The sequence below is a fragment of the Chroicocephalus ridibundus genome, chromosome 4 (assembly GCF_963924245.1).
Source record: "Chroicocephalus ridibundus chromosome 4, bChrRid1.1, whole genome shotgun sequence".
Lineage (NCBI taxonomy): Eukaryota > Metazoa > Chordata > Aves > Charadriiformes > Laridae > Chroicocephalus > Chroicocephalus ridibundus.
The window spans coordinates 43,339,640-43,360,118 of record NC_086287.1 but is presented as its reverse complement, the minus strand read 5'-3'; the positions used below and the strand labels follow the sequence as shown (position 1 = coordinate 43,360,118).

Genomic DNA, 20,479 nt, shown 5'->3' with positions numbered 1-20,479 from the left:
AAACTTAACTGCACACAAATATACTTAAAAATGTGTCCTGCCTTTTTCTTAATGTGAATTGGGCAATCGGTACAATTACTTCCAGGCTGAAGAAATTTAGGAAGCGCTTGCCTAACTGTTGCTGTCTGAGCTGTCTTTAAAGGGGTCTTCTTCAGCCTATCAATTCAGAGTTGTAGAATGAATATCTAGTATTTGTATAAATATTGTATGAAGCCTTGGAAGGCTTCAGAGGGAGTGAAAGAGGAAGGATCTCATTTGTGTTTCGGTTGTACCATAAGGTAAGATGAAATTTCTCACTGTTCAGAGAAGACTGCATAAGGTGTGAAGTTTAAGAGCACCATGTAAACTAAAGCAACAAATTAACAGAATAAAATGAAGCAGTGTTTAACCCTGCTTTATACATGCTTTCCCAGCTTACAAAGCACTTACTTTGGGAAAGAGTAATCGATATAGAGCAAACTTGACTGTAATTCTGGAGTTAGAACTTTGCATTTTACAAGAGCCCATACAGTATTTTAACTGTTTAACCACCATGTCTGCTGCCAAGTTTGGTTTATAACCTAACTAAAAGGGACTAAACAAGGGAGAGTGAAAATAAAGTAACACTTTGCATGAAATTGGGGCTGAGGTTCTCTTCTTTCCACCAATTTCAGGGCAATAGCTTGTTAGAATTGTGTGCGTGTCCTTTGATCTGCATTTTCATGGGATTATTTTCACGTTTGCCTGTCGCACCTTCTCATGGATAACTCTAAAAACCCCTTCCTTTCCCTCCAAACCCTATTCTTGTGTGTGCTTGTTGGTTTGAAAACCTGGGACATTTTAGCTACCTACAGTAATAGCGCTCGACTTGTCCCCCCTGTTCCTCCAGGAAAGGAAGTTCTTCAAAGGCTTCTTTGGAAAAGTAAGTTTAATGCCTCATTTGTGCTTGCACTATAAGGAGTTACATCCCTGGTATAGCACTGCCACAAAATCAGGGTGTTGAGAGTCCCCTAATCCATTTCAGAATAATTTGCTTCTGAAACAGACTTGGAAATACATTGATCAAACAAAGAATACGGCTAAAAAGCAACCTGAAACAGAAACTTAAATCTGCGTGGACTGTATCGGAAATCCAGTGTTCTGAAGTGATTTGGTCTTCCTGGAAAAAAAAAAAAGTGAATTTTCCTTTCTAAACCCTTAAACTTGGGTGGGCCTACATCACCTGGGAAAACATCTAGAGGAGTTGGGGTCTGTGCCTTGTAAGTGCTTCATGGTCGGCTGCCTGGCACCACCACGTTGACCCAAATGTTAGCACTGGGAGAAAGCAGTGTCCCTACACATACCGACTCTTATACCTTTCTTTTTTGAGCACAGTCCTATTTCAAAAGTATACGAAGATGAGACTAGGCATTTACCTACTATGTTTTTCTAATTGCAACTCAACTGTAGAACTGAAAAATTTACTGTTTATATTGTTGTTCTTGTTTTCATGAGGACAGTGTCTTAGATGGGAAGAGAAGCAACTCTTTGTCCTTATTAAGAATGCACTGTACTGGCGGCTGGGTGGTTTTATTCCTGCTGTCTACATCTCTGCAAGGTGGTGCGTGTAGACCTCTGAAAGAGCGCTCTCTCTTGCCTCTCATCTGTTCACTGCCTCTGCATTTACAATTCCTGTAAAACATTTTAATTTAGTTTTCATGTAGAGTTAATCTAAGATATGGCTTCTGAAGTATCTTCTTATAAAATGAACTTTGGCTCAAATAGAAACTAACAGGTTTGTAACTTTCATACATACAAAAATCTTTTGGAGCATATTTGGTCACAAATTTGTTTTGGCATTACTTGGGAGTAAATAAAGTTGTTTTTTTCACCTTTTTCACCTTTCACTCAGGTAGTGATGCATGTCACAGAGGGACAGCTGTTTCCCCAATTCAGGTTTCTTCCTATGATCTGGGAAAGCGCGTATCTAAAGTGTAGTGATAGTGAAGGGCCAAAATACAGTAGGTAGGTGGTAATCTGTCAGATTAATCAGATCATTCCTACAGGCGAACAAAATTTAAGAGCTGGGATCCACAAAGAATGCAGTGAAAACAAGCTGTTTGATTTACAATCGAAAATGCTAACTACTACTTACAATTTGTTTAAAACAAATAGAAAAACCTGCACCTTAACCTCATCAGATATGTTAGATTTCTTTCTGCTTGCTGATATTAATTTATTTTAGGATACATAAGGAAGTAAAGATGTAAAAGGACAGAGCTTTGCATAGCACTTAAAATCTGTCTTTGACTTTTTTAGTTATCTATTAAATATGCCAGCTTCCCCATTATATCTTAGTAGCTTTTTTTATGAAGTCCAGTACTTTGCCACAGCCTTGTAGATTTGCTTTGCCTTTTGTTATAATACCTTGCCAAAGAGGCACCTACTTCTACTTCAGCCTGTGAAGTTATATTAGATAGCATTGAAAGCACTTAAATCCAAAGATATCCCCACAGTGTCAGTATGGCAGTGCTGGCAACAATAGGCCAAATCTAGGGGAAAAACTGCAAAAAAAAAAAAAGACAGCTGTTCTCTTTTTAATATTTGAGAAATACTAATAACTCTAATATCTTTTGGCTGTCTTATCTATAATTTTTCCACAGATGCCTTGCATGGGGATTAATATAATATTCCAAACCGCAGAGCTGCTTAAAACGTCCTACTAGCTTTCAAATAGTCAGTCTAGACAGGTTTGCTTCTTTCCCTGCCCATGTTTTCTCCCCTAAAAGGTAAAACTGATGGATTTCAAGTGTTTAGTATTGAAAATACTCTCTTTTCAGCTTTAAGTACAAATTAGTGTCTGTTGATAGCTTCAGGTTAGGCTTCTGCAGTTTTATTTTATGTAGCATATGCAATGTAACTGAATCAACTGTCTTTTTAGGCAGCTCTTCATATTTTAAAACTTAAGCTTTTCTGTTGTAATGAATAGTAGTATGGATTCAGTGATCTTTCCCATGTTTTGCTTCCATCGAGCGCATGTATTTCTCATCATGCAATGGTTTATGCAGTGACTGAAATGAAAGATTTTCTTTTTATGTACCTTAGGCTCCAGATATATCTTACAGCTGTTTGTAAGTCCCAGGACAGAATAAAATAAGCAGAAAGACTAGAAACAATTTAAAGTGTTTAAAAAAATGCCTTATTGGGCAACTTTTAATTCTGCTCTGGTATCCTTAAGACTTTATTTTCCAGCTTACAATATAGCTGCTTATGATCTCCACATTCCTATTGCCTCTAACAGTTAAATTTTTGTGACCTGCACTGTTGATTAGAAAATGCGCATTTCAGATTTAGTCCACTTCATTTTATTTTCTTGTTTTGTTTTTGTGGATGCCCATCTCTGTTGGAGAGGTTTCCCTTGTACCCAACACACAGTGGTCCTGCTTTGTCTTTGGGCCTTGTTGTCTGTTAAGACCAATGCCTCACCCACCCTCCTGGAGACCTCTGAGGGCTCCGAAGTTAGTCCGGGTAACGAATCTCGCACTGGAGCAGATACCTGATCTCCTCAGAAGTGCTGAGCGGCGAGGTTTCTATTGGGGCTGACTCAGCACTGACAGATCAGGCTCCTGGGAGTCGGTGGCACCCGTGGCTCCTCCAGCAGTCCTGTCATCCAAAAGCTCTTGAATATGAAGACAAGCTACTGATACGGATGTCTAGATGAGTCCCTTGGTAGCAACATTTAAGACCACACTGTTCCAGTAGATATTGACCATTTGCTTTAAATACATTTGTACATTTGTTTGGAGTCACCTAAACCTTTCAGCGTTCCTGCATTGGAGGTCACTTCCCATGCAGTATCTTGCTTCTGGTCTGATCTTTGTCCAGTGGGTGCCAGGAGTGCAAACGCTCATCTCTACTTTCTAATCACAATATACGTGGCAATATCCCACCCATTACAGAGTAGTACTTTGATTTGTATAGCCAATATAAACTGATTGGAGAAGTATGTTCATATACATCACTTGCAGACACAGCTAAGCTGACGATTCAGTAAAATCATACGTTGCCCAACAGTAGTAGCTGTGGGTTTGGGATATAGACTGCAAGGACTTACCCCTTCTAAGCACTGCACGCACCATAAATTTAGAAGAAGGAATTGGGAGATAAAAGTGTGTTTTCTGTTTTTCTTAGTGTAGCAAACCCGTGTTTGGTTATCTTGCATGAGGAACCTTATGTTTCCAGTGGGAGAGGAGGACTTAGACAGCCCTTTAGGCTTTTCATTTTATTCTGAGAAACATGAAGTTCCATGTCTTAGCTATTTCTAAATCCTCATTTGGTAAAATAGCAGGTGAGGAGTAGCTCTGCTGAAGATCAGTACTGCTCTATGAAGTACCCAGCTCAGTTAAACTTGACTTGTTTAATACAAACTTCAGGAACCATTCACTCTTTCTGCAGAAACAAGGTTTTTACTGTTTGTTGGGGAAAGACATGTATCTCAGTTTCTAATGCTGATAATCTAAACCAAACAGTTACCTGCAGGCATTGTCTTCACTTAATTGTTTGTATTTGCTTGGAATAGAGATTTTAGAACTATTAACAGCTTAGAAGTAACTGGTACTCCTTTTAAAAACAGTTCAAGGAGACAAAGCTCTACAAACCACTTGCTTTTGGGTTTAATAGGGACTTTTATGCTATGGAAGCTGTCTGAGCATTGAAAATATAGACTATATTTTGTGGCTATCAGTATTTACTGCCTTTTAACACCAAAACTTAGAAGTGACTTTTACATGCTGCAATATATATATATATATATATATAAAAATATATATATATAAAAACACAAATGATGGTAAATTTAATTACGTCTTCCTTTGTGAATTATACTCTTTCCATTAAGGAATTCCAGAATCTGACAGTTTTACTTTAAACTTTCTCTGGGGTATCCAGCAGGCTGATGGACATTTAGAAACTTGCTTCAGTGGGCAACTCTCCATAGCTTGCTTTCATGCTGTGCTTATTTTCTCTCTTTTCTCTTTTAATCACTCTTCCGTACAAGTCAGTACCGTTCTCTGTTCTCACCAAGCTTTTTGAAAATGCTCGGGTTGTCATTGCTGCTTCCGAAATTGGGACAGATAGTTCCTTCCCAAAAACAAACAGAAGTCCTGCCAGGCCTGTTTTCTTCACAGTTACTGCTTTCTCTGAGAATGAAACCGATGTGATGTAGCAGGAGACTTTTCACTCCAAGATATTTCATCCTTACAGCATTAAAATTGATGTTGCAGACTTGGTAGCTTATGCCAGAATGTGTGCCTGCTCCATTACTTGCCATATAAATATAAATTATATACATCCGCAATGAACTATTAAAAAAAATAAAATAATTGCAATTCTTGCATGAAGCCATTAGCTGATACCCCTTCATCTTTTGTTGTTGTTGTTGCTCTCTTCATTCCCCGCAGCGGTCTGTGGCGGGTGCCATTAGCAGCCACAAACTATGTAAACCCAGTGCTTCAAAAAAAGTTATAGGGAGAATAGTTTATTAGCTGGCTTAAAGTATGAGCCTTGTGAATTAAAGTAACACATTAAAAAAATAAATTATTTTGCTAGTAGTATTTCTCTGTAACAACCAGTGAAATTACGTTGACATCTTGTACCTATTTTATGTTCAATTAATTGGTTTCAGGAGAATATTGTGTCGAGTGTTTATAGTGTTTTCTGTAACTTTCCCTCAAAAAGTAAACAGTCTAGAAAGAATCTGTAGTTTAAATGGCTCCTGAAGACTTCCTGTGTTTCCCACTTTTACTTACCCTCCGCTTGTGGCAGCTGAAAGTTCCCACAGTCAGATCTTGGATAAAAGCCAGACAGCTCCTCCGCTGCGTCAGCCTGCCACGCACCATTGCTTTCTCAAGATACACGCCAAATGGTTAAGAAATCGTATTTTTCCACTTCTCTTCCAAGATGTGACATTTAGCTCTTAATAAATTAGTGAAACATGTTTTGGATGATTGATCTTAGCATTAAGCTCATAACACAGCAACTGATGATTTTTGGGTGCTTTTGACACCGGTTTAAGGTGATGCCATGATTCTGCCATGCGACTATTGGGGCAGAGGGTAGGGCTGGTGGAAATACCAGGTAAGAATTTTCCTATGTTTAAACTTGTGCTCAAGAAGCTACCTGTGGTGTAACTCCTTATGAATTAGTGTTTTTCTTACTCTTTAGTGGAATTCTTCACCCACTTGGTCGGTCTTGAATTCTTTACTGTCAGTGGACGTACACCCTGTTTTTGCCTCCACCCGTCCTTTGCCCTCTCCCCATCCCCACAACGTGCTGTTTCTGGAATACTGGCTTTGGCTTGGTTCTCTGAATGTTTTGCAACTTGGATTGAGTATCTGGCTTTGGGCACCCTACTGACCGTGGACTTCATCTACACTTACTGTTATGGTTCTTGGAAAGGGGAAGCGGGTGGCAGTCTGATGCTGTTGGCATAAAACTGTTTTTGTTTTTTTTTCTTTTTTTTTTCTTTTTCTGAAAGTCTGGGAAGAAAGCCGTTAAAGCAGTCCTGTGGGTTTCGGCGGATGGACTCAGAGTTGTAGATGAGAAAACAAAGGTTAGATTTCCCTGGACAAAAGTTTTTAATCTTTCTATAATAACGTATGTGCTATAACTTTAAATGGACACCAATCTTTATGTTACTGCAAATGTTGGTATTTGAAAGGAAGACTGAAGTGTCTGGTTAGTTTAATCATTCCTTGCTTTGTAAACATATGTATGCCTGCTAATTTTTTTTCCCCAGTTAATTCCACACTACTCTCAAGACATGTTTCATAAAATGCGGCAGGTAGCAAAAGCTTGGGCTATTTTTTGTTGCATTTACCAGATGAACCGTTTTTTATCCTGATAAGCTCTGTTGATATTGAACTAGGAGAGTCCCTTGGCTTTGTTCTGCACCGCTGCAGGAGGCTGCCATAGTAATACGTGAGCAACCTCACGTTAATCAATATAATTTTCAGTGCATCCAAAGCCCAGAGTGGGTCTGAATGAACAAGAACTAGTTTCCAAAAATGTAACGAGCATAGTAAATGAAATAGAGAGGGATTGTGCCTTCAGACTCAAGCTAAATAGTAACCGAGTATCAAATATGATAATTTCTAATTCTAGTATCTAAGCTGTCGTTCTGAAGTGGAAGACTAATGTATTCGCAGCGTGCTTCTGGATTGTTTTAAGTATATATATTTTTTTTTTAATTGGGAAATAGCACAGTATGTACCACCAAGATGCCTGTGTAATAGCAAATGACTCTTGCTTTTATCTAGATGTGGGCAATTAGAAATAAGAGCTTTAGACTTGCCTCTATAAGTGTACTAGGATTTTAAAAGATGGCCTGGCTACTGGAACATTTTTTACTGCCATTAGTCTGAAAATAATTTGTTTTATATTCATGTCGTTTAACCCTTTGTCAACCTAAAAGATGATTTCTGCAAGCCAGCACTGAGAAGCAGGTAGAGATAATTCGTATCCTCCTGTGGTCAGCTGCCAGTCACATACCTGCTCTATGGCTGGGCTTCTCTAGGGCTGCGCTTACTGTGTCGTTCTTGAGCGCTAAAGTTACCGCCTCTTAAGAATTCAGTTTCTAATACAAACGTACTTAGGTAGTTGAATTCAGTCTACTGATTGCCTCACTTAAAAATAACAGTACATGTATTATTTTTAGAAATGTTACTGCATATATCTAATCTTTTAAAACTGAATTTTAATAAATTGTGCAGACCCTGGAGGAAATTAAAAGCACAGGGCTTAAAAAGAGAATATGCTATTGCCTCCTGGTGGTTGATTACATTAGCACAGGTGCCAAGTACTAACCACTAACTAAAAGGAACGATTTTGAAAAAAATATTGAAAAAATAATTTTTAATGACGATAGCATAGTTGTTAAATTATATTGTTTCCTTTTTAGAAACACTTCTCCCATCAATCTGTGGGAACAAATCAGGGCTGTGTGGTACTACCAGTGCTGCTGGTGCTTTTCCATTGCATCCCTCTTGGCTAATTGCAGATCAGCTTTTGCTTTTTGGGTGGCAGCTGCTTAGACCTTTCCACACTTGCAGACCATTCCCATAAGTTTCAGCATTGTGTTTTAACCACAGTAAAGATTTTTATTTTTTTTTTTGATTGCAAGACTACCGGAGCTGCTGTAAACATAAAATAAAACAAAAATGTGAGCTCCATAGTCTAGAGGAGAGATCTTAGGAATTGTTTGTCCTCCTAGATTCTTAAGTGGTGCCTTGGCACGCTTCTTCCAAAGGTGGCTGGTGGAAAATGTCATCTGTCCTCTTTGTTTCATACTGGGAATAGATTCTGAATGGTGAATTCATTGACAGATCATTGTAGCCACATGAGGTTACCCTCTTTTTATTGTAACTTGTCTTCTTGCAGTTAACGCTGAAAATGACTTGTTCAAGTGTTTCTCTGTATTTCCTCACGCTTCTTTTATTGTGGGGGGCGGGGATTTTTTTCCCTCTAGGATCTTATAGTTGATCAGACAATAGAGAAGGTTTCTTTCTGCGCACCAGACAGGAACTTTGACCGGGCATTCTCATACATCTGTCGAGATGGCACGACGAGACGCTGGATATGCCACTGCTTTATGGCTGTAAAGGACACGGTAAGTTTAATATGGTGGTATCCAGCTCTTCCAGCTTCTAGCTGGAAGTTATGATTGGAAAAATTAACTACCTAGAACACTGCAATATGTTTTGACTTCAGCTAAAATATTAGTTAGTCCTTGCAAATTATTTTAGTTCTAATTCTTTATATCTGAATTATTTGCCATCCCTCTGTGGTGTCATCTTGTGGAGAGAAATGGTGCCCAGCATGTGTATAAATGGAATGCAGTCAGCCTCAGATATCTCTAGCAGAAGGGAACTACTCTTCTAAAAATAGACAGGAGATATTCTCATCTGAAAATGTATACAGCCAAAAACTGAAACAGCAATGACAGTTTTTCCAGGATAAAATCATAGTGAGTAAATACAGAGTGGTTATGAATGCAGCCTCTTGTATGCGAATGTTATCTTGAATGGAAAGTCATCTGAATGTTAAGAGATGAAGTTAAACTGAATTAAATTAGCATCCTGTTTGCTTCTAAATGATAGAGATTTTTCCAGTAGAAGGTTTGAAAGTAAGTTACTTCTATCAGTCTCCTGCTGTGTAGACTTAAGTTATTTAACTCCCTCATCTGGCCTTTTTCCTCTTTCTGCTTTGTGTTGAATCCCACCCATATTACACAAAGCACTTGAAACCTCATGCAAATTCATTGCGTGAGCTCCACAGAGCTGCATGTTCAGGGCAATTGTACTTGACAATTTATCATTTTTCTTTAAAGAGAAATTCCCAGTTAAAACTATGTTAGAGCTGGAGCGTTTCTATTTTCCTCTGTGAATTCACTTATTGATTATAATCGATGAGTTGAGCTGCTGGTAGTAGTAGCACTTCTGACTCAGCTGTAGCCGCCGTATCAGCTGGATTGCTGGACTTCCTCCGACTTGAATTCCCTTTCCTTATTGCAGACAGTGGATCCTTTTGACCTCACTGGTTAATAATGGAAGTGCTTTTCAGAAGGCACTCTTAATACTAACATGGGCAGTTGGTCAGGGCCATTAAGAGGTGTAAGTAATCACCATTGCATTTCTAATTTTCACACTTGCGCCCAACCGTAGTGTCTCCCTGAGCCCTCTGTAAACTTTCTCCATCTGAGAATAGCACTTATCTGTCCTTCAGGACTTACACCTGCTTAAGATATCTTCACAAGCGTTTCTTTGTGCACAACTGTATCCAGAGGCAAGGGATCCGTGCAGGCACGTTATCACACTCGCATCTTAGTAGCAGTTGAACTAAACAGATATCCAGCAATCTCTTTCATTTCTGGGTGGCCTTGTTGAGCACTGCTTGTGCATTATTTGTTGGCGGTCTTTATACGCCGGGTTTAATTTTAGAGCCATACAAAAGGTGGCCAATTACAGTAGTTCTCTCTAATGCCTCAATTAGATCCCTCTTGTAAAGGCAGGTTATGACTTTGCAATGCTCGAAGCACATGTATGTTTCCGTTCCAGTTACTGTATGACGCAATGTTGTCTTGTACAGGGGGAAAGGTTGAGTCATGCCGTGGGCTGTGCATTTGCAGCATGCCTGGAGCGAAAGCAGAAGCGAGAGAAGGAGTGCGGAGTGACTGCCACCTTTGATGCCAGCAGAACCACATTCACTAGAGAGGGGTCATTCAGGGTCACTACAGCTACTGAGCAAGCAGAGAGAGAGGAAATTATGAGACAGATGCCGGATGCTAAAGGTACGGGGTGCGACTTACACAATCATCCAGAGTGAGCAAAACCAGCACGAAGGTGAATTGGAGCCCCTGCAGGGATTGAGGCTTAACGTCTTGGCCACATTCCCTCTCTTGAACCTGATTATGTACAAATCATATTCCCCGATGCTTGTCACTTCACAAGATGAAAAATGCTCCCAGATTCACTCATAGCGCACTTTCCCAAATCTCCTCTAGAAAAAGTACAAGTGGCTTCATATGCAAAAGCTGCTCCTGCTTTGTGTTGTCAGCCTGCTTTATGGCAGAGAACACTGTAGGTGTACCGTACTAAAAGGCCTTATTAGAAAAATGTTATAAAAATATAACAAGTTCGGCAAACATGAAGTAATCCTTTTTGTAGTCTAACGCTTATGGTAAATGAACAGAAAATTATATGCATTTTTCTTAGAAAATTATGTATTTTTATTTTTAAGGCAGGTTACAAAGTGTATGCATAGAGTTATATTGCATGAGGGAAGAACAGATCCATCAGTGTGCTTTCTAAAAAAACCAACCAGCAACTCCCTCCCCATAAAACACATGACTGTTGCACTGTTAATTACATTCAAAACTAGTAACTGATTTGAGAGGAGTTAGTTTTTACTTCTTAGCCATTTAAAACGTCATTTAAAGCATTCTGAAATTCAAGCGAAAGTAGAGCTTCTTACCCAAGTTTATTACAAGTAGTGGAGTTCTACAGCTAACAAAAAATAAGTATTATAAATATTGTTCATAGCCCCCTTTACAGTGGAGTGGAACTTTTGTTTCAGAGGGTTCCGCAGCAAGTTTTATGCCGCCACTCGATTGCAAAACTTTAATCTTCGTTTTCATCATCCATCTGCTTGTTCCCATACGTTAGTTTTAGAATGTGCTAAATGAAGCTTAAACACAAGGCCTTTGTTACTTGAGGGCATGAGTCAAAGTCTTGACTCAATGAAGGTGTGTGAAATCCTTTCCAAGAAAGACTGATTAGAAAAGTTTCACTTGAACGAGCAGCTGCAACTCATGGGTACTGAAGCTTGCAAGACAACGTAATTAGTTCCTCCTACCATTCCAGCTCCTCAGAAATCTCTAGCGTGACTCCTCTCGTACCAGACTTCTAGTTATTCTGTTGATGTGCCAACAAAAAAAGTCGTTGTTTCTCCTGAAACGTTTGGAAAGCAATATAGGTAAAATAAGAGTTCACGTGGGTGTTGAGGTTTCCCCTTCTCCTGCTGTGGTGATGACCTGTGTTTATTGCCCCCAGAGCCAACTCCCTTGATAAGAGGGAGAGAGTTTTCCTAGAGATGGAGAAATCCCTGTTGCTATTCTAATCATAGGTGTCATGATTTACACTAGGCTTCATCCTACATTTCTGCCGTTAGGCCTGGGTGACAGAAGCATTGTGGTGCTATGCAGAACCCTCCCAAAGGAAGCAGCTGACTTTAAGTCGGAGGAGCTTCCAGCGCAACTAACTAGTGACTGGGTGGTAACGTGACAGCTCGGTTCAGTTAAAGAAGTGACACAGGAAGTCACTAGACGTGGCTGGCGTTAGCAAGGCCTGTCAGCTCAGAGGCTGGGTCTGCCTTGCAGCGCGCTTCCATCTGTCCATAATGTGTTTCCCGGAGGAGCTGGGGAGCTGCAGCCTGAGCACTGAACGCAGCGTAACCTGTTGAGTGCTGCTGCTGTTGCTGCCTTTGGCCCGCTGAAGCTTGTGCAGTGTGTTTGGCTGCTGCTGCTGATTCTGCGGGGGCGGGAGGGTGGCTTTTAAAAGAAGGTCCTAGAGCTGGGTTCTGTTCCCTGCTGCTGCTGAGCTGTGCCGCCCTAAGTAACTTTAAAATACAGTCTGTGGTAATATTTTGGCCACAGTTTTTTGTGAGGGAAAGTAAAGGTCTCAATACGCTTTTTGGTCCTAATCGTAAATGAATTGCAAGTATTTCTAGAGCTGGGGTCTCGGGAGTAGCTAGAAAGAATACGTTTATAAGGCTATCATTTTTTATGAAGTGACTAGCCTTGTAAATTTTGCTTTGGATGTACGTAAAGTGACATGGTGAGGACGAAGAAGAAGAAATGATTCTTCTACTGTGATACTAGAAATTCTTTTGGAAGAATACTATTTATGTAAATTCCTGCCATTTCTCTTTTCAAAACAAGTGGGAGTAGGGGCAGGCAGTTGAACACTACTTTGCTTTACTTTTCTAACCTCACCGTATTTCCTCCAGCAGTTGAAACAGAAGTGAAAACAGTAGCACCAGGTGCTGCACCAAACAATACTGCCCCCTCTTCTGGCTCACCAACCTCTCCTACTGCTGAAGTTGCTGCCTCTCTGGATAAAGAAATGAGCAATCCCCACGCTATTCCACGGAGGCATGCCCCTATAGAACAGCTTGCCAGGCAAGGGTCTTTCAGGGGCTTCCCTGCCCTTAGCCAAAAGATGTCTCCTTTTAAACGCCAGTTGTCTTTGCGAATAAATGAGCTGCCTTCAACAGTGCAAAGGAAGACCGATTTCCCCATGAAAAACTCAGGTAAAACCAAATGGTTGCAGTGAAACATTACCTTAAATTGTCTCTTCCTCCTTTCCTTCTCTGTGGCTTCAAATAACTCCTTGTTTTCTAGTAAATCCTTCTTCCTACCTCATGTGGATCTCTTCTTGTGAGCAAACAGCACCATGCCAGAAAAATTCTGCTTTGGGAGTAGGCAAGAATTTCAAATGCAGTACTGACATGCAGAAGCCAACAGTTCTAATCTCTGTCTGAAATGTTGGAGCACAGCTTGCAGCGCTCCAGGAATGGGTGTCGGTGAAGTAGTAGGTGCTGGCTCTTCCCTCTGAGTCACCGAACCAGTTCCTCCACTTAATGCCAGGGCATCTGGAGAGACAAATCCCTTCAAGGCCTTAACTGCTTGTCGTGGGATCGTGTGATGCTTTTCGGCAGTCTGTCCTTCTGCCTGTGGGAAGTCCTCTTTTTGAGAGCAATGAAATGGCTTTCCACCTTGCATTAAAAGAAACTTTACTGTTTAGGCGGTACAGCTGGCTGTATCAGTAATGCGTGGTACAGTTTTTAGATGACGGTAGTGGGCTTTTCTAGAGTCATCCCAACATAAACACCCGGGGTGCTCAGTACCTTGCATAATGTCCTAGAATCCCCTTAGCTAGGTTATCCTGCAGGCCAGCTGTACTCTCACTTGGCAACAGAGCTAGTTTTAGGCTTCTAAGCTTTGAAGCAAGAATTACTGTGGCAAAGGCAACACCGACAAAAATACCTAGCCTGGCTTCTCTTATAGTCCTTATTTGGTGACCTGTACTTTAAGACCAGCACTGAGTTTATTGGTTTTATAGTAGCAGTGCACTGCTTACTGGTGATGCTCGCTGGTGATGCTCACTGAGCACACTACAGTCTGTGTTTCATGATTCAGAACGTTTCTGATGCATGTTCCCATGTATGCCGCTGCCAGTGCTGCTTACTGTCACACCACATGCCCTGTGTTGGAATATCCCTCGAAGAATCAATTTTTGGGCATGCCTTCCCCTGAACTGTAGATACGGTGCATGTCGTGTTCTGACATCTTATGGTTTTTGTACTATTTGTGCTTAATTATGCTTGCTCGTGTCAGTTCTGTGCAATGAAGGACTGATGATCAGTACTTTTGAGAAGCAGTGCAATTATTACTAATGAGAACATCTGGTAAGATGGCAGTTTTGCTCCAGATGTTACTTTATGCACATTATGCTGATACTTGGTTTAAAACTGAACGTCCGTTTTATTTGAGCAGTCAGCTTTTGCCTTTCATAACTCTACCACAGGAGCTAGGGATTTCAGCTACCGCTGAACTGGAGCAGTCAACATTCTAACTCTAGACCTAACTTGCCACTGTACATTGCTGTCAGCACGTTTCAGCTTCAACTAGTTACTGGGGAAGTATGTTGTTGGAACACTTAAATCTATCATAAGTATTTTCATTTCACAGAGTGCCAAATCTGAGTGCCAAATCCGTGATATGTTTAGCACTTTAATACTGAAAGATTTAGATCTCTACTAAAGCTATAGAAAACCCTTTTATTTTCTGAAATGAACATCCTCTTACATTAACACAGAGAAGCAGTAATAACCGACTTTAAATCTGGAACGCTGATCTCCTTACCCTCTTGACTTAGTCACAAAATACACTAATGTGGTGTTCTATTTCAGGTCAGGTCTTCCACACAGATTTTAAAAAAAGCTGTCATGCAAATCAGTAGCAGGAACATCTAGGACATTAGGGAACTGATTATATTTCAGTTTTACGTCGGTGTTTGTAAATTGTTTCTATATCCTTTAAACTTCCAATTTAATGAATTTTGTTTACATTTTAGTCCCTGAGGTAGAAGGGGAAACGGACAGCATTAGTGCTCTGTGCTCTCAAATCACCAGTGCTTTCAGCACGCCGTCAGAAGATCCTTTCTCTTCGGCCCCCATGACAAAACCAGTGACAGTAGTCGCACCACAGTCTCCTGCCTTTCAAGGTTTGTGATTTCTTTGCGTGCCGTGGTCGTGCTGGATGAGGCTTGAATGCACAGAATGTTCCTTTCCCGTAACACATGGTCTTAATGTCTTGTGCAAGTCCTGTTATCAGTATTCTGGGGGAATGCATCCTGCTTTATTCATCTCGTCTGTTTAGTTTTTCTGTGTTTTTTGTTTTTAACAAAAAGTTCATGCACCTGCCACACGATAGTTACTGTAAAAGGGACTGGCTTTGAGATGACGGCTATTTTAACATTCTCCTGAGCTGCAAAAACCTTAACGAGTGTGTGTCACAGGAACCACATCCCACGAGGGAAGAGATTTTGTGCCACCACATGATTACTATTTTTCACACAAACTCTTAGATAAGTTGTGGAAAGATGCCAACTATAAAACTCATAGCAGCCTCTAATCTTCATTTCCCTGATAGGCTTTTGTACCAGTTGTGTGAAAGAAGAACCTCTCCTTGTTAAATGTAGTTATAGCTACTTTACATCAAAAATCTGTTCTTTCGAATCTAAAATTAATCATACAGTAACTTCTGGTGAGCCATCTCTCTTCTCTGTAAAAACAAATTTAACTTCCGTCAGTCATCAGAACTCAAGAGCTCATCAAATACATAAAAATCCACCATCCCACAATTCTGTTAACATGCGTTGGCTTGGTGAAATGGAATTTACTGGCTTTATCAACTGTCAGTCCCATTCGGCTAATTTACACCAACTGCTGTCATGTGGAAGTGTCTAAAATTGTTGTCTGTTGGTAGGTATGACATGGCCCACTAATATTCCCGTCACGTGCATGCCTTGCATGAATTAATCGCACTGATGTTGTCTGCTCCCATTTTAGTTAATGGCACTGCCTCTGCCTTCTGTGTGCTTGCTGCTAAACCATCCCAAGCTGCTGTAGTGTCCACAGCTATGCCAGTTCGGGAAACCAATCCTTGGGCTTATGCTCCTGCTGCTAATACTGGAGCTGCAGCCATGGTCGCTGGTAAGATTGGAAGTGGATCCGGTGCACTGCTATGAGAACTTGGATCAAAAGCCTAATTGAGCCCTTGAGACAATTGTCAGTGCCACTTAATGGCAAGTGGAAGGAACGGTAACAAAAGCCGGAAGTAGTAGCCTTTTGCACAAGTGGATGGAGGGAAGCGATGAACTCATGGGTTCTGGGTCTATAAGCTGGACTGATTCTTATTTTGGCAGCATCTTAGAAAATACAGTGCTTAAAAAGGAAGTAATGAAATAGTGTGTGTTTGGGGATGAAGGGCAAAGAATCTGTATGTGTACCTAAAATAATTTTTGTGTGTTCTTCCCACTAACGTACGTAAGGAGAGAGTAAGTTGGTCGCTTAAAGGCTTTCGAGGTTCATTTCTTCTGTGTAATAAGTTTAGTCTGTGCCTCACATCCTTGTCTATAGTTACATACAACGTAAGGTAGTACTTTAAATGGCTGTCACCCATGTGGTACATGTATGCTAGAAGGCTACAAGCAAACTAACATCATTTCCTGGTATAAGCTCAACTCTAAAAGGTAAATTTTGCTAGGGAAATAGTAGGTGCTGCTTGGCCTCGTAAGAGTACTAGATCCATTTTCAGTAAGTCTTCCCCCATAAGAGAGAGCCCCTGAGCTCTGACTCCAACAGTTCCCACTGGGAAAACAACAGTAAACTGATCTTTGGATGGCGTTTAATTAGATCAGGCTGAATGAAGACTATTGAGCAGTAATGATTTTCCACGTCTCTAAAACACCAAATAACACGTGGATTGCAGAGGCATCTCCAGCATTCCCGGTTGCTTTTCTCATCACATTGGAAACCAGGCAAGGCCCTAAGGGAGGGAAAACTGTAGGGAGAAGGAAAACCAGAATTCAGCTGGTGGGAAATAGTTCTGAAACTGTGGGAGGAATGGAAATGATGGTGATTTTTTTTAATATTTTTTTTTTTAATCAATCATTGAAGATAATTGAGTTAAAATCAGAGCTGGTTTTATAGAAGAAAAGTCTAAAATGCTGTGTTGAATATTGCGAAAGAATTTGCGAGTTTAACAGCCTGAGTTATATATGAAAAGAGTAAGGGAGGAGTGAGTGGAGATGGAGGAAAAACGTAAAGGCGTCATAGTAAGTACAGTTTACATATATAGTAATTTGATTAGATGTATTGCCTTAAATGTGCATGTATATCATAGGGAGTACTCACACTTCAGTGGGTATGGGACAGAAAAATGAACTCCCAGTACCGTTACATTACTGTCCTTTAGTGGGTAAAGCCTTAATTTAGGAAACAGAGCAAACGAGTCATAAAACCGGTTTCTTTATAGCTTTGTGTTCTGGCAGTCCACCAGTCCTGAGCTGTACGTTCAGAAACCAATACTCCCCAGTTAGAGGAATTAGTGGTTATGCACTAGATCATTGCCACTAAGTTATGAGTGCAGGCGGCATCTCTCCTGCGTGCCCTAAACTCTCAGATATCTGCTATGAAGAAAAAAAAAATAATTTTGCATTTTAACGAAGAAACTCTTCTCTATTTCCTCTTGACCAATGTCTTACTATAAGAGGACAGTACAGTGGATGCATTAAAGATGCTTCCAGTGTTGGTGGCAGTCCTTTCAACTGTGGAGGCGTCTGTTCTTGTGTACATCCTCCAGCCTTTCTAACTGATAGAAGGGTGAAGAAGATTGGAAACGTTAATGACTTGCCCATGCTTTCCTTCCCAGGCACTGAATGGAGCAGCACCTCCTCAGGTGCGGCCTCGCCAAGTCTCTTCCAAGGAAATCACAGACGTACTCCCTCCGAGGCAGACCGCTGGTTGGAAGAGGTCTCAAAGACTGTCAGAGCCCAACAGCAGCCAACCCCAACCCCAGCCCCAGCCCCAGCCCCACAGCCGCTACTACAGCCTCCTTCAGCAGCTTCCCAGTCAGCGCCAGCCTTCCCAGTCAGCACCTTCATTGCGCCCCAGCCTGTGCCGGTGGGGGTGGTACCACCCATGCAGCCAGCGTTTATTCCGGCTCAGCCCTATGCTGTAGCAAACGGGGTGACCTATGCAGCCCCAAGCGTACCTGTGGTTGGGATCACACCTTCCCAGATGGTAGCCAACGTCTTTGGTACTGCAAGCCACACTCCAGCAGCCCATCCCCATCAGTCACCCAGTCTTGTCAAACAGCAGACGTTCCCTCAGTACGAAAGCAACAGTGCTACCACCAGCCCTTTCTTCCACCCACCCGCGCAGCACAACGGCTCGGCAGCCTTCAACGGAGTCGACAGTGGCAAATGGGCTGCAGAGGACAAGCATTCGCAGCCTCCCGCCGCTGCTCCGCAGGTAGACCCATTTGAAGCACAGTGGGCAGCGCTGGAGAGCAAGGCAAAGCAGCGCACTAATCCCTCTCCAACTAACCCCTTCTCAAGTGATTTACAGAAGACATTTGAGATTGAACTTTAAGCAGCCCTATGGGGGGGTGGATAAATTGTACATTAGAATAAGAGGGATAAAGGGAGCAGAGGGGACTGTTTCTGATCAGTTTGCTTTGATAATCCCAAAGGTCCCTTCAAATGAAAAAGAGTTAGAAAGAGGGAGCAATTACGGGGAGGGATATAAACAGACAGAGAATTTAACGTGCGGTTCTTAAAAGGAGTCCCGGAGCCGCCCCAGTCTGCGTTCCCTCCTCACTTGGAAAGCTGGAAGTCAAACAGAGCAAAGAAAGGCACCCAGTCCCGAAGTCTGTTCTGCAGAAACACCAATTATCTCACAGAAAGGAAGGCAGATTTTTGTACCTGTGTCCTTCTGATGCCCTTCGAGTCCTGGACATTCCCCCTCAGGGAAAAAAAATTGGGGTGGGGTGGGGGGGTGGCTGTGGGTGGGAGATTGTCACCTGCTTAGCAAAAGCTAGGTTTGTGGAAAAAGTTGAGCTTCCATTTTGAGTAACAAAGTGAATACTATATGTAAAGAATAAAGTAAAGCCAAAATCTTTATTTTTATGCATTTAGAATATTTTAAATAGTTGGATATTAAAAGCTGTATGAGTTGTAAGTAATCTTGCCAAAGGTTAAAAAAAGGGGGTTGGATGTAAGAAATTGTACATAAGATTGATTTATCTCTGATTCTTATTGTAAGTAATATTGGGGGGGTGGAAAAGGGGGCTCTAGCTTGTTCTTGTATCTGTTCATTGTAAGTAGCATATTGCAACAACAATCACAACCAGTAAGTCATTATATCGTAGTTTTAAATAAAGAAAATTAAAGAACAGTATTGTCATGGTTTGAAAACCATGGGGAAAATTTACTGTTTTTTATTGAAATCAAGCTACTTATTATATATAGTATGGGGTTTTTTTCCTTTCATGTATTGCTGCAGTTTCTTTGTCTTAATCTATTGGTTCTAACACTACTGTGACAACTTTACTGTAATCATATCTACATCCTGGGCCTACCTGGGAAACCATTTTATGTTTGTCTGTCAATAGCTCTTAGAGTTTTTTAACTTTGTTTTTATTTTTTTTTTCCACCAATTTGTGAAACCTTGTGGTTAAGGCTGCAGCTGGTCCAGGTTCTGCCTCTGGTGACTTGTGAAAACCATCTCATTTTAACTTTACTTTTAAACTTTGGCCTTACAAGCAAATGTAAGTTATATATATTTGTACTGATGATTTATAATCTGCTTTAACAGAAATAAATGTTGGTGGTAGAAGCACTGTCTGCGAAAGCTTAATTCCCCCCCACCCCGCTTCAGTTTTCAGCATTTGCCCTTCTGGCTATCTCTGTTATTAGCCCAAGCTAGAAGCTTAGTAATGGCATCTTAACACCTCTCGTTTCGTGCCCTGTGTTAGATTACCTTGAACTTCAAGACTTGCAAATATCCTTGTGACCCATAACTAATTAAAGCTCTGAAATGGAGGGCTTTACTGAAAAACATCAGATTCCGGGTTTGCATCACTGTAATTTCTACCACTGAGTATTTACATAGCGACAAATATGAAGACACTAACATTCAAAAAGGAAAACTCACTTTGGTTTTATGGCCCCTGCTGCTAAAAGTAGTACACATGAGAAGACGGTGTATTTTCACTCCTTTTCTGTTCCCCCAGTAAGTTGGTACCTGTGCTGTTAGTATGTCTTTTTCCTTACCGCATTTTTATGCGCACCACGTAGTTTTAGACAAGGTAAAGTCAGACTTCATAATCTGAAGGTGAAGAAATGCTCCCTTTGTGTGACCCGAGCATTTGCGCTTGCCAGCAGTTTCTATTTCCAGGCAAGGATGGCGAGTCTCACAGTGACGTGGTCTGGAAAACCAGGGCTTTTCTTCTTTACAGGTTCTTACCGCTTTTCAGTACAATATGAATAGTAATAACCAACGCTCCCCGTGGTATTTGAGTTGGTACCAATGTTTTTTTCAGCTTTCAGAAAGCAAGCAAACGTTTATAATAGAATAAGCTATACATGCTTTCTTTCATGTTTAGTTCCGTATCTTTCACAGCGGTGCCCAAAGATCAGCTGAAAACAGCCCAGTAACGCTACACCCGTCCCCTGTCCTGGAGGTGACAGCAAGGACCAACAACCTTCTTAGAATCCAAAATGACCATCTTGATTCTCAAATCAAAAAAGTTAAACATTCAATTTGGCACTATATAGATGGGAAAGCTCTGCTTGCCAAATGGAAGAACTGTAAAAAAGACCCTTTAGTTAACTGTGAC

General features: G+C 41.0%; 1 protein-coding gene across 11 annotated transcripts in view; it reads left to right on the top strand.

Moving 5' to 3' along the window:
* NUMB (NUMB endocytic adaptor protein) overlaps window positions 1–19,479 on the top strand; it is a 98,663-nt gene extending 79,184 nt beyond the window's left edge. For 2 of the 11 annotated variants that reach the window (XM_063331504.1, XM_063331503.1), the window contains 8 exons: window positions 824–901; window positions 6,494–6,568; window positions 8,483–8,623; window positions 10,102–10,303; window positions 12,520–12,822; window positions 14,649–14,798; window positions 15,646–15,789; window positions 17,510–19,479. In XM_063331504.1, coding sequence (XP_063187574.1) covers window positions 824–901; window positions 6,494–6,568; window positions 8,483–8,623; window positions 10,102–10,303; window positions 12,520–12,822; window positions 14,649–14,798; window positions 15,646–15,789; window positions 17,510–18,231 — 1,815 coding nt within the window. In that variant the 3' untranslated portion in view covers window positions 18,232–19,479. The remainder of the gene's footprint in view (window positions 1–823; window positions 902–6,493; window positions 6,569–8,482; window positions 8,624–10,101; window positions 10,304–12,519; window positions 12,823–14,648; window positions 14,799–15,645; window positions 15,790–17,509) is intronic. The other 9 variants (XM_063331507.1, XM_063331506.1, XM_063331509.1 and 6 more) reach the window with 9 other exon arrangements.
* The last annotated feature ends 1,000 nt before the right edge of the window (window positions 19,480–20,479 follow it).